The following is a 17472-nucleotide window of genomic DNA, read 5'->3' as shown; positions in this document are numbered from 1 at the left end:
ATATTTGTCAAATTTTAGTGAAAAGGAACGTCTCATTGGACTGGTTTTCTCATAAATATCTCTCTTCAATGACTTGTGTAAATTCATTGTTGTTGAATTTTTAATGACGGAACTACGGTGGTGATTGCGCGGAAACGTAGTGCATAAACGTGTGCGTGATAGCTCGTGTCGGTCGGAGTAGAAGGACATACGCTGATGACACGCTAACTTTAAAGTGATTATAAATCAAAATGATTCAAGACGAAGAGTATGAGCTGCTGGTGACGACCCCAGAGCGTATAGCGGCTCTGGGGTTCAAGCCGCAGAAGGAGGTTCTGACGAACCATGTGTTGCCTTATGCGGGAGAGCTGGATGAGGAGTCTACGCGGTTTCTGCAGCAGGTGAAAACGAATCTGGCGAAGGCTGTGATGTTGCGAGAGATGAAACCGGCCTGCGGGGTCTGGTCGTCCAGGCTAATGAAGTAAGCTTACTATTTTATTCATTTGATCAAGCAACAACAATTTTTACATTTTTAATAGAACAAAATTAAATCATCTCTATTTACTATTAGGTACCAACACCAACTTTATAAATACATATTTTTTAGTACTCTTAAAGTTTTAAAGGCAAAATGTTAATGTCCTTGATTTGATAATTAATATTTTATTATCATTTTCCTGTTAGTTTTAACCAAAAAATGTATATTTCCTAGAAAAAAAGTTATAAATGTCTAAAGAGTCATGAAATGTATTAGGCTACATACATTCCACAACTCTTCTCTTTCCGCACAGACTCTAGTGTAAATAAACAAAAAAAATGGTACAAATGAAGAATAATACTTTATGTGCATACCTATACTTTATTTTTTAATGGTAATAGCCTGGACATGCCTCATTAGAGATATAGCTAAATGCCAAGGAATGGCGCAAAATACCCCAATAAAAAATCTCATAAGTTATCATCGGAGCCTCTGCTGAGTGAAATAAAAAGGTTGCAAACCCCTGATTAATTTCAACACTACCATTGAAAACTATTCTTCCTACTACTAAAATTAATTTGTAGTTATTCATTATTTCATTCAACCTTTGGCAGTGTCTATGTCTGAAATGTTCTGGCGGGTGCCCAAGCTTCCTGAACTGAACAATACACCTGTTTACAGCATAGACTATATGAAATAATAATGCTGCAATTATGTATTATGCAGTTATCCTGACAGGGCCTGTAACTATTTTGCATTTGACGCAACTTGTGACCCTACATGCAATTTAGACAATGCCTTTTTTAATTGTTATGTTATTGAATGCAACTATTTATGTATAAGTGTGTGCGAGATGCACTGAGCATAATGTTAAATCTACCTATATCCAATCATGATTTTAAAGTTTGTATGCTTCTTATGGGTACTTATATATGAGACTTGCTATTCAAAATCTCATTCCTTCAAGTTAACACATGGGATATTAATTTGTATGGAAGTGAAATAAAGATCGGTGCAGAGAAAGCTGCAGGCATAAACTGTTAATTTTACACATGCTATCTTTTGATTGATGGTTTGTTAAATCCTTTTAATTTTCTTAAAATCTAATTTTGGCCTTAGTTAAAAAATTACTTTTTTTGACCAACATAAATACTAACAAATATTGATATTGTAAAAAAAATATGATGCACTCATAACTTTTCGTTATGAGATTTTTTTCCTACATTGCAACACCTACATATCTGTTTTCCTTATATATCATGATCACATATATCCCACAATGTATGAGTTTGTTCATTTTGTGTACAAATCTGGAATCTATAAATATGACTTTAATGAACAAAGACTCGCATGTGTGCGGTTTGGCAACACATCCTTTTGTTTCACAAGCATCTTTGTTACAAATACCTAAGGACTTGTTTGAGTGGAAACTTGAAACTTTCAAAACATAATGCAATATGATAGTAACTTTATTTGTTTATTTTAAACTTTATTGCTCATAACAATACTTAGTAATACTTAAGTCTCTAGGCAATCTCTACTACCACGCTGTTCTACAATATTGACTTGAACAGAACAATATAGTAGACTAATCTTTGTCTGTTTCTAGGCTCAACAAATAAGCTATTTGTCCATATATTTAAATTAATTGTTTGTTCGTTGTGTGGGATTGTGTTGTACTATAATAATGAGGTTGAATAATAGTGACAGAAAAAATTATCATCATCTTCCTAGCATTGCCATGGCTCATGGAAGGCTGGGGTTGGGGTCAGCTTGACAACAATTCGCAAGAATTGGTGAAGGCACTAGTTTTTACGAAATTAATTTATTTAGATTAGGGGTCATCCATTAATTACGTCACACCAATTTCTAGGTTTTTTGACCCCTCCCCCCCCTTGTCACAGTTGGTCACATTTGGCAAACCCCTCCCCCCCTAGTGTGACGTCACATTTTTTCTACGAAATCGCCAAATCGAATTAAGTAAGTACCTAAGTACAGTGAAACCTGGATAAGTGAGATCTCAAGGGACGAGCAAATTTGTCTCACTTAAAGAGGTTTTCCACTTACCCAGGCTCCCAGTTAGCCAGGTACAGATAAATTTCTGTCTCATTTACAGAGGTTTCCATTAATAGAGGTGAGAATAGAGTATATTTCAGTTATAGAGGTGGTTAATAAGGTATTTAGTAATTAATATATTTAAAACTAAATAAGGTAAAATAATCCTTGTCCCAAAATATATTTCTTTGAATTTATTTTGAATGATTCTCCAATGGATAGATATATCAAAATTAAATTAAATTTGATACGGACTTCAGTGCGTATTAGAAATTTAATAAATGAAAATTAATTCTTTCTTGTTACTTATCAAAATTTCAGCTTTCGTTTCGGTAGTTTTAGCTACTTAGATAAATTAACTAAATCAAAGTTTGAAGTTGTTTAGACACAATTAGGCAAATGCGGAATTTGTGGATAGACTAAAAGTTAGTAAGAATACGGAAATCGTTCAATGAAGTGCAAGTTAGAGAGGTCATAGATTGACGTTACCTCAGATACAGAAGTCAATTCCCTATAAAATTCTAAAAAATAATTAGGAAAATGTAATCTTATAAATATAGTCTCAGTAAAAGAGGTAAAATACACTCTCCGTCTCACTTATAGAGGTAAATGTGACTATAAAATCACAACAACGAATCCCAGTTATAGAGGTTCGTTTTTTCTCAGTAACAGAGGTAATTCAGTGATAAAGTGTCGGGACCGCACCACGAGTCCCAGCTATAGAGGTTTCTCACTTATCCAGGTCCCACTTAACCAGGTTTCACTGTATTATTAATATTTTATCAAAATATTTTTGACGATATAAATATTAGTAATTTTATAACCCAAAACTGCTTAGGAAAGAAAATTAAACGATTAAAAACTATTTTCGTTTTAAAAACTTCTTATTTAAATGTACAGCGAACTAAATAATTTAAATAAATTTTCGGTTACTGATGAAGTTAAAGTGACGTCACAAAGTTTGTGTCTCCCCCCTCCCCCATGTCACAATATGTCACATTTTCTTGACCCCCTCCCTCCCCCTAAACGTGTGACGTAATTAATGGATGACCCCTTAGTCTGGTTACCTCAAGATGTTTTCATTCACCAAAAATCGACTGGTAAATGTCAAATGATGATATTCATAAGTTCCGAAAAATTCAAGTTGGTATGTGTCAGGGTTTGTATCCGCAACCTACGGGTTGAAAGTCACACTCCCTTACCACTAGGCCAGCGGTCGGCAACCTTTTAGCAGCCAAGGGCCACATAGTATATAGTTACCGAAGTTGACGCGGGCCGCACTTTGTTGATATTTATGAGTCAATGATTTACATTGTCGTTTGTCATTACATACACAATAGCCAGGGAGGCTTGCGGGTCGCAAGTGAGAGGTTCACGGACCACATGCGTCCCGCGGGCCGCCTGTTGCCGACCGCTGCACCAGGGCAGGCCTATGGAACTCTCCGCGCGAGCTCGGATTTATGCCTACGAATCTGCTCCCGTTCACGGTAGAAAAGCAAGCCAGTTGGTTGGCACACGCGCTCACGTACGCACGTCACCGCGCGCCGCACTGTCAATTTTTACGATAGCTACAAGCTACGTAGTAGGTACCTACCTACTTTTTTTTTGTCTATTCAAATTTTTACTGAATACCTACTATTGAATCTTTAATTGAACATGTAAGTAATGTTTATTATGTATGACAAATATATAATTATAGATATCTATCTATTTGAAATAGGTAGCAAATTTTAAATTTATTTTGGTATATGAATATTTTAACGACAGTAAGTTAACTTTACACCGGAAAGTGCCTACTCATTTTTGCTTTGGTTAACTTATAATTAATTACCTGTATTCATGGGGTTTCTATTATTTTTCTTTATTGTGTAACATTAATCTCTATCTGGTTTTAAATTACACGAAGTTTTAAAACTAATTCTTGCTGGGATTATTGCGCGGTTTATAAAACGGCGTAAACACTGCGGTTACTGCAGAGACATATGACCTTTTAAAATGACTATTTCGCAAACACTAACGCATAACTGGAATATTAGGTATAATTTAAGATTTAGCTTTCCTTTTATTTCACTCCGCTGTTTAAGTAGGTATTTATTTATCATTTCTAAGCGTCAGCAACCCTAGCGTTGTGCCGGTGCGCGCGGTGCGGGGAGCGGCGCGTTGAAGGTCACTCCATTGTATTTTTGTGTAGGTATCAAAACGGTAGGTATTTGCGTTTTGTTTGAGAGATAAGTATCTGTTCGTAAGAACTATTATATAATCTGTGACCAGGGTATCAATACTTTTAATACTAAAATGACATGAACCCATATAATTTTCTACTTTCAGATACCTAAGGATCTATGGCCTCAAATTCGGGAAGGAAGACCACATTGCTCTCATAAAATTGGCATATGAGTTGGTGCTTATACCTGATTTGGAGCCCTGCAAAATACACAAGTTTGCCACCCTGTTCATCATGCTTACAAAGTAAGGATATAATATTTAAAACTTTCGCGTTTTGAACACATATTAACTCACATTTATAGACGGGTCTAACGCGAAAAGTAAGGAACGCGGAAAGGAATACCTAATGGCTCCTCTACACGATGGGCCAGCCGGCCACTCCAAGGACGCATTTATGCGTTAGAGGGAGCAAGTGATATTGCTATCTCATTCTACCGCATGGCTGCGTCCCTTGGAGTGGCCGGCGTTGGCCCATCGTGTAGAGGAGCCATAATAGGTACTACATCTGTAATAATTACAGATGTAGTGCATAATTATTTTCCATCGTATTTTCACGGAAACGTACGAACGTGTCTTGCTATTTCAGTCAGTCTCGGTACAAAAAGTACTAAGCTTGACTGAAGTAGCATGACAAATACGAATGTTTCCGAGAAAATACAATGGAAAACAATTATGCACTACATCTGTACATAGAATTATTAAACATGTTTTATCTATTAAATACTACAGCAAGGTCTAATTATCAAAAAATTGTTTTAAACTACGTAAATATAGAAATATAAAAGTTCAATAACGTAAAAATCGCCCTTGGTCTTTCGAGGTTGTACCAACTTGGTGGCAAACAAGCTTTAAGCCAGCCTGAAGGAAGATACATAGGAGCATTCCATGAAATAGTCTACCGTTTGTCCCGTACAAACGCGTATTTTCTGAAGATTTTCAGGTATAAGAGTTTCCTTTTCAATGACAAATGGTCAAAAATATGGGCAGAAAAATAATCGCCTGCTTTAAATGCCCAAAAAAAGTCGCAACACAGGAAATAGAATGCGTTTGTACGGGACAGTCCGTGGAATGCTCCCATAGCTTATAGACGCTTCCTAATCCAGTTCCAAACTTCCATAATCGAACACATCATGTTGCTTTCAGTCTGCTACAAACATTTTATAAACAGTAGCCAAGTTTAAGTATCTATGGGATATCCAGGGTATCCAATTGTATCTATGGGCCTTAGTTGCCTGAAAATAAATGCTTTCATTTGATTTTATTTAAATCAATTTTAATTTTCCCGTTAATCTACAACATATTACACAAAGTACACAGGTTATTTACTTAAGCTCCGCACAGAGACCTATAAAAAGGTCTCCTGTTCCATTCTAATTTGAACTTTGTGTTGAAAAAATAAAATCATTTTGCTTGGCAAGGTTTGACGTATGAGCGGATAGAGGTTAAATCCAACTCTTAAATCTGTCTTATTTTAGGAAGAAGCACTTGGTGTCTCCCGAGGAACTGACCCTCCAATGGCGCCCCCTCTACGATGTGGGCAAGAAGATTTTCGCCAAAAACGCCACTAGCATTGGCCTCTACCATTACCTCACGTAAGTATAGGCTTGTAAATCTAGTACCTTTTTATTTGCGAGACTGATCGTAAATGTTCATACTTACAACTCTGAAATAAATACTTATACTTGGTGATTACTGGGACATGACCCTTTAAAGACAGTCAGTAAATAATCAGTAATATTTTATCATATCTGCCTCTCGGTGGAAAAACTAGAATTTCGTTTTGTAATTATTTCAACAACTGGCGTCCTATACATAAAGTAGTTCTCAACCACTTTTACCTTAACCACAGAATAATTAATAGTACTACCGTACAGAAAGGAAACTTCCTACAAAAACGAAATTTGACAGCGGTTCGAATCATGCTGGCCCTTTCTAATATATGACACTATCCCTTCGGCTATTTAGGGTTGTCAAAAATCAAGTGATTATCTTATCTGTGGTCGTGCACGCAAAAGGAAGTAAAGTGGTGCCAACCCTAATAATTGCTCGGAGCAATGCTGAGCCGAGCGGAGCCGAGTTTGACCGAAGTCAGGAGTTTCGCACCCCTGCCTTAACCCCTTTGATGAATAAATTTTTTTACGATCGTATTTATTGGTAAAGGATTATCTTTACTGGTAAAGTCCCCTCTCTTCATACTTGCTCTTTCGCTACGCTCCTTCACCGGCTTCTATTACTGTATGGTAGTAAGTAATAAAAATAAGGTGAGATGGGATAAGACGGACACCGGGTCAAGAATAAAAGAAAGTAAAAAGAACACTTTATGTAATCGTTATAGTGTTTATCTTGCCTGTAGCAAAATAAACTATGTTATTCTTACCCTAATTCACCGTAGTACATTTTAAAGTCGTTTAATTTTAAAGTCATTTACGTCACAGTTTGGCGAGGATTTCTGTAAACTGTTTAATTTTAAGTTGTTTTTATGAATAATAAATTATTAATAAATACGAATTTACTGAGAATACTGATTGCATCCAAAACTGGTAACGTAAATTGGATCAGCAGCTAAGCCATTATATCAAATTAGTTATATCATGAGTATCATGACATGACACAAATACCTACCGACTATGTATGACTAATGGTCTAACCTAACGTAATTGAGAAATCAATTTATTCGTGACTCCATTGTTGCCTACGCAAGATGCAGTGATTATTCAAAATTTGTACCGCTTTTAATTTTATAGCTTGCTTATCTAACTTTAGCCACTGATTTCGTTCGCGTCCTATAAAATCTTCGTTTGCGGAATTATTTCCAAGATAAAAATTATGATTTTTCCTTCTCTGTGACTCAAATTAATTCTTACCAGTTCAACGGATTACAAAACAGATTGACTATAAACTTTGACGTTTATAATATAAGACTAAGTATGACCTGCCAAAGGTTACATATTTAACGAATAATTATGCTCAAAGGTACCTAAAGTCTTTAATGAACATTCTTGTCGTTATAAAATGTACATATTTAGATGTTATCCTCTTACATTGTATCGTTTAAAAGCCCATAATCGAATTGTTCTTAATTAAAAATCTACCGTCTATCGTAGCAAAACTGTTTCGAATAAGTACCTCAATATCTGCCTAAATGTGCGTTCAGATCTGTCAGAAAGCGTCGCAAGGAAGCCATTCGCGTATCGCTCACGCATTGCATATGCAAGGTCTCTAATGATTAGCCAATTCAACCTTATTTTAAAGCGGCACTAGTGACTTCTAACAAAAATGGGAGCATTTAAAAGGCTATTCATTGGATAGTTTACTATGAAATGTACGCGAGCAGTTAGCAATCATATCGCAAATGGTTCGCGAACGGCTAGCGCACATTCGCCAGATCTGGACGTGCCTAAGTATCTTCATCTGTATCTAGGCCTAACCGTGGCACTGGCGGCGGTATGCTCGATATGATACGCAAATTCATATCAGGAAACGGGCTGGACGACGCCCTTAATATGTTCGGAATGGCCCGGCCAGGAGATGAGCTGCCGACGTAATGATCACATTGATTCGCTTTTGTCATTCTTGGTGGCAGCAGGGCATCATTCATTTGGTCGGCAGTCATTGGTATACATTATCGTCTACACTGAGGTGTATCTAGATAATTTGGAACTGACAGATTGATATGCTCGATATGCATATTAAATATAATAATCGTAATGCCTTTAATAAAAGATTTATAATTTTTTTATCTCTGTTTTATATTTGTGTTCAAGTCGAAAATCAAGAGTATTAAATCCATCTGTCAATCCCACATTAAAAGTTATCTATGTATTACATGGTCTTTGTCGCCGGACTAAGCCTGGATTCTGTCCTGATTTTCTGTTGCCGAGTTTTATGATACAGAGAGATGAATGAACCTTGTGTGTCTAAAAAAATGAAAAGTATACAGATGCGTCCAGATTTGACCACTTGCTTGTCGAAGAATGGCTCGCAAACGATGCACAGCGCTCGTGCAGTGCAAAGTCGAAGCATGTATGAATCATGATAGGTGGACGCACCTTTATGTAGACGTGAATTTTGAACGGAGCTATGCCAAGAAAAAAGTGAATGCTATATGAATGGGATGGAAGTGAATGACAAGAAAAAAACCTAATGAATGTTTGAATGGAGTTACCGTTATGGTCGGATCCAGTCTATGCAAAGCAGTTTAACGACGGTGTATGGAAATCTTCTGTCGCGAGGAAGATTTTTAATTCAGTTGTTAAATTGTAATGCTCGCGGCAAAGGTCTTTAGTGTTGACGATATCCGATGTCTATGGTAAAAATACCTGTGCATTTATCTCATCTAAAATATATCCAATTTAATTAATTTATACTCTGGAAAGACAACTTTTTCAATAGAAAAATGCGGCAAATAAGAAGAATGTACCTAGACGCGAAGGACCGGTCTTCCGTACTTTTGAATTTCGCGCAAAGTTGGCTTGCCAGAGTTCATCATCATTTCTTCGAGACGATGTGGTGGCAGTGGTAACTGGTACCAGTGGTGGTAGAATGCATGTGTTTTTTATTATTATTGCAAAATGAATACGAAATTGTGCTTTCATTTCAGATCTCTGGAAGGATCTTACATGTCCATGGTGAAATGCGCAAGACCGTAAGTATCCTACATATAAATAACGTAAACGTAAGTAAATGTTATGTAGGTAATAGTAGTATTTTTAGTTGACGTATTATTGGGCCACCTTGTATATCGTTGTATTGGTTTATATTCTTTGAAAATGAACGTTTTAAGACGTTCCCGTGCCTACCCATGCTTACTCTGAATATCGCGTAAACACCCAAAGAACGTCAACAAAAACTAATCCCTTTTTATTAGAATTATTAGGCAATCGGTCGAAAAATAAGCATTTTAAAAATAGATTAAATTGAAAAAGCTCTCACTCGCTCACCGCTTGTTTGACAAATCAAGTCGCTTTATATTTATTAAAATTAACGAAATATATTTAAGAGTGTAGCCACTTATGGCATAAAAAAATCTACTGCCATAATTATAACGAACCAAACATTCCAGGTACTTCGAACTAAGCGCCACCAAAGAAATGCTCGAAGAGTTCCTACCTCAAATCCAGCCGTGGTCCACGGATACCCACATGATGGGCCAAATGACTGGGTTCTTGCCAGTGGGACTCTACCCTAAAGATGCGGCGCATGAGCACGAGCTATGGTTCGATAATCTCATGGCGTTGTGGGATGTTTGCTACAACTCGCCGTGTGGAATCTCGGTAAGTGAAAGTTCTAAACATGTCAACGTACAACACTAAGCGATCACATAATACCCACATGATGGGCCAAATGACTGGGTTCCTGCCAGTGGGACTCTACCCTAAGAATTTGGCGTATGGGAACGAGCTGTGGGTCGACAATCTCATGGCATTATGGGATACTTGCTATAACTCGCCGTGTGGTATTTCAGTGAGTAAATGGTCAACCTATACTTATTATTATTAGCGATCGTACAAAATAGATAGAGTCCATATTTCTAGTCCTATATGATAATTTTCAGTTTGTTATGTTGACAAGGAACTAAACAAAAAAATACATTCCTATATTTAGCGAACGGTATTGTATTCACATCTGCCAAAACGCAACTTATGGCTCGAATCCAATAAGCAATATGATACCGGCGTATTGTATTGAAAGGCCACTGACTGATATACCTATCTATAGTATCTAAAGTGTCATAATATGGAACTTGCTAACTATGTAAACAAACCGCCATTTTGAAATTGTCTCTGAATAATGAATTTACTAGTGACTACATATCTTAGTTATCAATACACTACACTACAATACACTTTATACAACTATGCATTTTCTCAGTCTTGTCCGGACTAATTAATAGTTATACAAGCAAACTAACTGTAAACATGTCAACCTGCTGTGCTGGTATTGAATCTTGAGCGTAATGAGGGATTTCTAGGTGACATAATAAGTTTTTGGCAAAAATTTAATTTTTGGTGTTATCACTGACTGTACTTTTCTTTCCACAGGCAACTAATGCTCATCGAGACAATTCTAAAAACCCCAAACACAATTAGGTTTCGTTGTTTTATCACATAGTTCCTATGGCCACCTCCAGTCTCCATCATCAGATCAGCTCGATGGTACCATAATATTGCATTGTCATCCGATTTTTACATGCATGCACAATTTCAGCTCAATCGGAAACCGGGAAGTGGATCAAATTTAACTTGCATGATTTGATTACAGACAGACAGACAACGGTCAGGTGAAAGTAAATAAAAGCTTGTAAAATTCCTGCTATGGAAATTTTAGTTGAATCTCTCGAATCGCATAGATGTTTTGACTTTTCATTCATTTTATATTATGATAATCGTGTGTGCGATATTGATGTGTTCAAGTGACTTGGGGTGGTATTCCATCTGCCCAATATCTTCGTCGATGAGTGTTTGCGTCTCACATTTTTATTAATGAAAGAGCGAGACGCAATGCACATTCGACAAAGAAATTGGACAGGTGGAATACCTTAGAGCTAACTTCTCTGCCGACATGACATCCTGTCCGCGAGACTCGAAGAATTAAAATGACGTCTAATACCGACAACAGACATAGTAGTTAGTGTTACAAGGGATCAAAATGATATATTTCCGTCAAGGGCGTACATTGAATCCTGAATGAAGCGATGGATTCTAAAGTAGAATCCTGAGCGTAATGAGGGATTCAAGTGTTAACTCCCAAGAGGAAATAATTTTGACACCGTGTGACACAATTATGATGCTTAAACAGATTATTTAAGCTAAAAAAATAATGTACAAAAAAAATTAAAAATAGTGTGCTAGAACAGAAAAGTGTTACTTTGATCCCTCCTAGCAGGAAAGAAAAGTGTCTCTTTGATCCCTCCTAACAGGGAAGAAAAAGCCCTTTTCCGAATAGGTGATGTGAAAAAATATTTGTTTCAGGATCTAATGACCCTATTCTCCGGGCTAGCCAAAAAGAACCCCGGCACAGTGGACTGGAACCCCTACGTGCCCAAGATGTTCACCAGATTCCTCCACGCCCTCAACCTGCCCGTCAACTATAAAGACATGCAGTATTCCAAGAACCATTCTCTTGGTAAGTTGGTACAGAATTACCCCCTTATTCATAAACGTTTACTAAAGTTGACAAGCCGATAATTATCGTTTGTCCCATTCCATCATACCGATACGTTGGAAAGGGACAAACGATTATTATCGGCTTGCCAACTTTAGTAAACGGTTATGAATAAGGGGGTTACAGAATACAGGCCCCGTAGACAAGATGCCAATCACTATAGACCGACCGCTTAAATGAGTCCCCGCTTGCGCGGTACGGGGGCGACGGGGTAGGGCGACTAAGGGTGGCGGGGAAGGTGACCCCGTGACCCGCAGGCGAGGACTCATTTAAGCGGTCGGTCTATAACGCTCCGTAGCGAACGAAACGCAACTGTCACTGTCACACTAATACGGAAGAGTGATAGGGAGACAGAGACACAAAGCGATTCGATGGCGAAGCGCAAGCGATTGTCACCTTGGCTAGGCCGCCAGATGTAATGATTAGTGTTACGACATCGTGTTTTGTTGGTTGGGTTCGTATTTATATTGCTTTCTCAATCTTGGCGTTGCGTTAATTGATATCAAATACTTTTGGGAGGAAATTGAATGGCAAATTATTATTTACCTACCAACATTTCACAATGCATATGTCACCGTAAAATTGTAAACACTCGTCAGTTTATAATATGGCTAGTTAAATTATAAACTGACGGTAGGGAGATTACAATCTAACCTAAGCTTTTTTTTTATTGGGAGGAAAATCCGTTATGGATACCGCAGGGACAGCGCGAAGGTTATGTCGGACTTTCACCGACTAAAAACCTCCCAGTTGTCCTCCTCGGCGCATTTCGGACGGCTCTGGGATCTCCAATGAACGCGCCAGTGCCGTCCTAGCGCTATGCCCCTTTGTGGGTCCCCTCTTTTTTCAGTCGCAGTCCCTAGCTGCGACCGTCTCCGACCCCGTGGACCCCTTTTAGTCGCCTTTTACGACAGGCAGGGGATACCGTAGCCGTATTCTTACGCCCGGCCTAACCTAACCTACGTTAGATTGTAAACTAACGGGTGCACAATCTCAATATACTCTCAAAACGTTTCTATACTCTTAGGTCCAGCCCACACTTATACTTCGTTTTTTTTTTAGCATTAGAAATAAGGTAAACAATCTTGATGTGTCTTTTAATTGAAAAACACATTTTAAAAATGAGTTACGGCAAATATGTAACAATTACGAATCTAATACAATAATTTATATTCTTCTGCTTTCATAAGTAATAATTTTTGATTTTCAAATAGCGTTTTTCAATTAAAAGACATGTCAAGATCGCTTACCTTCTTGCAAGTTCTTTCTAATGCTAAAAAAAACGAACTATAGAGTATCCCGAGCGTCGGCGTCTAATCAACTCTATGGCTGCTGCTCGACACAACGTTGCCTCAACTGCGCAGCTACGCCATTTTCCATACCGCTGACTAGACGCCGATGCTCAAAAGACGCTAGCGTGAGGTGGTCCTGAGTCTACAACTGAGTGTTTAATTATTTCTCATAAGCACCATTCCTTAACTGACTTTGTTAACTAACTAACGTCGAACCACAAGTGTGAGACTTATTCTTAAGTTTATAAACCTACCCTGGCTGGACTGTGAATGTGTTTCGATTTCATTACAATTATAATAATTCTACTATAATTAAGTTATATCACATAACAGTATCCTGTTATGCATCTGTATCATTCTTCGTAGATCATATGTCCATAAGCCTGGAGGAGGACGATCTGATTCAAATACTTCTGCTATTTATATCACCTTATTCAGGTATATACTACCAGCATGGAACCGTTGAAGGGCCCAAGGGATAGGAAATATACTAGTCTATGTAGTACTTTTTGAAGACAATCTTAAGTCACTAGGTTTAGTAGCTTGTACAAATAGATTACAACACAAAGGGTTTATTTTAGCAGTTTACTACAGCTAGTCTATCGTTATATCTGTTTGTGTGTCCTCATGGTCCTAGCCTAGCAAGTTAATCTCAGTATGACGGTAAAACTAGGCTAGACCACATTAAAAAACTTGATATTTTTTGCTACTTCGGAGCATAATCTCTAAATTTTTTATGTAATTACTTATGTTCAAGACTTTACTTTGCGTAGTGGCGTGAACTAATCTATTAGCCGTGGGCGAAATCGCATCTGCGAGGCCCTTTTGTTTTACTGTGCCCGAAGGGGCCCCGAGCGAGGCCCCCCTTGGGGCGCAAGGCTGTGGGCGACTGCCCACTTCGCCCATGCCTAGCTACGCCACTGCTTTGCGACTATCATTACTTTATGTTCTCATTCATATTAAATTGGTATCGTCTTGGGTCGTCCCATTCGTTTTTCGTCAAGTTCTTAAATTAGTCCTATTCTGCCTTCGTCACTCATTCTAGATTCGTCACAATCGTCGGTGGCTTTCAATGTAGAATGAGTGACGAAAGCAGAATAGGACTAATTAAAGAACTTCACGCAGAACGAATGGGACGACCCAAGACGATACCATTAAATTAAACTGCTGTACATAGCTGATTTCTGTTTGTGTCCACTTGACGAAGCCTCCGTCGCTGGTCACACATAATGTAATAATGATTCCAATAAAATATTAATTTCTTAAGAAATAAAAAATGTCTAAAGTTGAATAATTTCCATGGGCCTTTCAACCGTTGCTTGTTCATTATACATGTAACCTCATTGCTAGCTGCATATGCACTGTGGTCAAAATACTAATAAGATGTATCCATACCATGCTTTCCCAGTCGATTTTTGAAGTAGTCAGTCCACCGTGGATAATTTTATAATTAAATCGTGGACTAACACGCTATGTACAGTCGCCATCAGATATATCAGAGCTATCAAGGCGCTCACAAATATCTGAACACGCCTCTATAGTCAGGGCGTTAGAGTGCGTGTTTAGATATTGTGAACATCTTGGCCGCTCCGATATATCTGATGGCGACTGTACCTATATACCTACTGCCAACTTAGCGAGGCTGTCAAGTCTCTGGTCCAATATTACAGGGTTCCATGTTTCACTTTTATTTTACTGAAATTTGAACGTTGTCATAGTGACATTAAGTCGAATTTCATCTATCTTGAAAATGTAACATAGAACCCTGTAATATTGGGCCAGCGAAGTGGCTTTGTCTAAATCAGCAATAAAAGTCGAATCGCAAATTGGACACACTTTGACGAATTTAAAAGTGCAATTATCGTTCGTCAGTTAACTTTCGTATTAATGGTTTTTTGATCAAATTCTGTAAAGGATCCATTTATACAGAGTATATAAAAGTCTCAATGAATCATATATTTCTCCAGAAATCGACAAGCACTCCGCCTAAATCCCTAAATGTTGTCACATCTCAAGGAAAATCACTAACCTTACCCTCCTTTCAGATACCAAAGACATGGCGTCATGGATCGTATGGACCATCAACCCGGATGGGCTGACGCTGAAGCACCTGCGTTGCTTCGTGGGCGCGGTCGAGAGTTATTTGCACAGCGCCAATGCAGGTCGCTGGTCGTATCGTCTTAGAGATCTGCTTAGGAAACTCGCTAGGGAGTTTTTGAACAGGTAACTTTGAATTTGGAGAAAAAATTAGCAATAATAAGGATAATAGCCTTTGAGGAACATTTTAACAAGATTTCTTCTTAATATGTCTTGTACTGAATGTATTATATTATAAATTAATACCTTTGACCATTTTTACAAGCTTCTATTTAACTTGCAATGTACCTATGAAAGTATGTAGTTATGTAACTATGTTTGTACGGGTCCAATCTTGCAAATTTAATTTGACCCACTTCCCGACTTCCAATGAAGCTGAAAATTTGCATGCATATGTAAGTCGGGTGACAATGCAATATTATGGTACCATCGAGCTGATGTGATGATGGAGACAGGAGGTGGCCATAGGAAGTCTGTGATAAAACAACGCATCCTAATTGCGTTTGGGGTTGTTAGAATTGTCCGGATGAGTATTAGTTGCCTGTGGAAACGTACAGTCAGCAATAAAAGCTTGTACCAAAAATTTTATTTGTGCCACATAATGATATTTTGCGTAAAGCTACGTGTTATGTTATATTTTATCTTTCTGTACCAGGGTGCGTCGTGAACGCGAAAAGCGCTACCGAAACAGCTGGGAGAACAAAACGCCGGAAGCGTACAAACTCCGCGACGAAGACATCACAGAATTCGTCAACATCGCCCTAGAGCCGACCCTCCAAGCCGTCTACAGCCGCTCCGGCTCTTTAGACATCTCCATCGCTTTACAAAACCTCGCTACGCTGCGACCAGCTATCGTAGTCCCGCCTTTACTTGAGAGGCTAAGGACATCTCTAACTTCCTTGACAGAACCTCATAGGGTCACCGCTGCCATGTCAGCGGTGGCGGCCGTCGCCAGACCCATGCTCCAAGGCGCTCATGGGGACTATCCTGAAGGACCTACACATGTCGTCCCTCTGTTACTAGCCGTCCTACCAGGCTTAGATCCTAATGATATCAAAAAGACATTAGTTACCCTGCACTTTATACTGATCTTCAGTTGGATGGTGCCGTATATCGACTGCAGCTCAGCCCATGAGCATTATCCAGATTTAACAGAGGAAGAATTATTGACCTGTCAATCTACAGCCCAATTCGAGGATTTCGTGTTAGTGTTCCTCGATAGATTGTTCACGATCATAGAATCCAGTGTCATGGAGCATGTGCGTTTAGATACAAAGGAATCGGACTGCGTTCGCAGTAAAACTGATGCGGTTATGGAAACCGCTATCTCATCAGCCGCCACCGCTGTATTGATGCAATGCTCGCCTAAAATATTCAAGGAAGCTTTGAAGAAGTTTAAAGCATTCGCTAATGAGTCTACATATGAAACAAACGTGTCAGGTAGCATGATTGGAGTGTTACTAAAAGTTTTCGCTCGCATCGACTCCGAATCGACTCTAGCTGCGTTCGTACCCGACCTATGCGAAGAGCTAAACGAATTATTATCAACAGAAGAAGCTATTCGAGATGAGAACCCTCAAAGAGACTTGTCCTACAGTTTGGTGTTGCTCATGAACGTTGTAGAATGCGATGGAGTGGTACTACTGAAATACATTCCTCAGATAATTCCAGTATTGGATAAAGCGCTCAAACTCCACGCTAAGTACTCTCTGATCCGTGCTTGTGAGATCTTAAGCCACATGTTTACTTCGTTATGTTATGTGGACTTGAAGGAGTGGCGGAGTTCTCCTAAGGACTATGGGTCGGCGCCGCAGACTTGGTTGCCTATTAGGGAGTGGGGGAGGGGGTGTCTGTTGAAGGAGGCGGACTTTAAGTGGCACGTGCCGTGTGAGGAGGAGGCGGCGTGTGCGCAGATGCTGGTTGACAGGTATGTTAAGGATATAAATTGTTGTATAAACTTTTACTACCTATTTAAAAAGACTATCACCACATATATTAAGACAAAAGATCTATCCATGCCATGTGAGCGATAAAACACCAGTCGTTTAGCATGAGCTCTGATGATGCGACCAGAGATTAGCTGGAAATATTTTATACTTTTTGATGTTTAAAACGTCATCTGTTCAAGTCAATTCAGCGTCGATATATACTAATGACAATTCCGTTTTTGGATCAATATTG

At 38.5% G+C, this 17472-nt stretch overlaps 1 protein-coding gene across 3 annotated transcripts in view; it reads left to right on the top strand.

Annotated features, from left to right (window-relative positions):
- Positions 1 to 8: 8 nt before the first annotated feature.
- LOC134673127 (proteasome activator complex subunit 4B-like) overlaps positions 9 to 17472 on the top strand; it is a 65921-nt gene continuing 48457 nt past the window's right edge. Inside the window, exons 1-9 of one of the 3 annotated variants that reach the window (XM_063531064.1) lie at positions 9 to 460; positions 4841 to 4981; positions 6214 to 6330; positions 8160 to 8279; positions 9339 to 9383; positions 9801 to 10011; positions 11710 to 11863; positions 15240 to 15417; positions 15947 to 17218. In XM_063531064.1, the coding sequence (XP_063387134.1) occupies positions 231 to 460; positions 4841 to 4981; positions 6214 to 6330; positions 8160 to 8279; positions 9339 to 9383; positions 9801 to 10011; positions 11710 to 11863; positions 15240 to 15417; positions 15947 to 17218 (2468 nt within the window). In that variant the 5' untranslated portion in view covers positions 9 to 230. Of the gene's footprint in view, positions 461 to 4840; positions 4982 to 6213; positions 6331 to 8159; positions 8280 to 9338; positions 9384 to 9800; positions 10012 to 10067; positions 10202 to 11709; positions 11864 to 15239; positions 15418 to 15946; positions 17219 to 17472 lie in introns of those variants that run through there. The other 2 variants (XM_063531065.1, XM_063531066.1) reach the window with 2 other exon arrangements.

This window comes from Cydia fagiglandana, chromosome 18 (genome assembly GCF_963556715.1).
Source record: "Cydia fagiglandana chromosome 18, ilCydFagi1.1, whole genome shotgun sequence".
NCBI classification, from domain to species: domain Eukaryota; kingdom Metazoa; phylum Arthropoda; class Insecta; order Lepidoptera; family Tortricidae; genus Cydia; species Cydia fagiglandana.
Note: the sequence above shows the minus strand (reverse complement) of the source record. Positions and strands in the feature narration are given on the sequence as shown.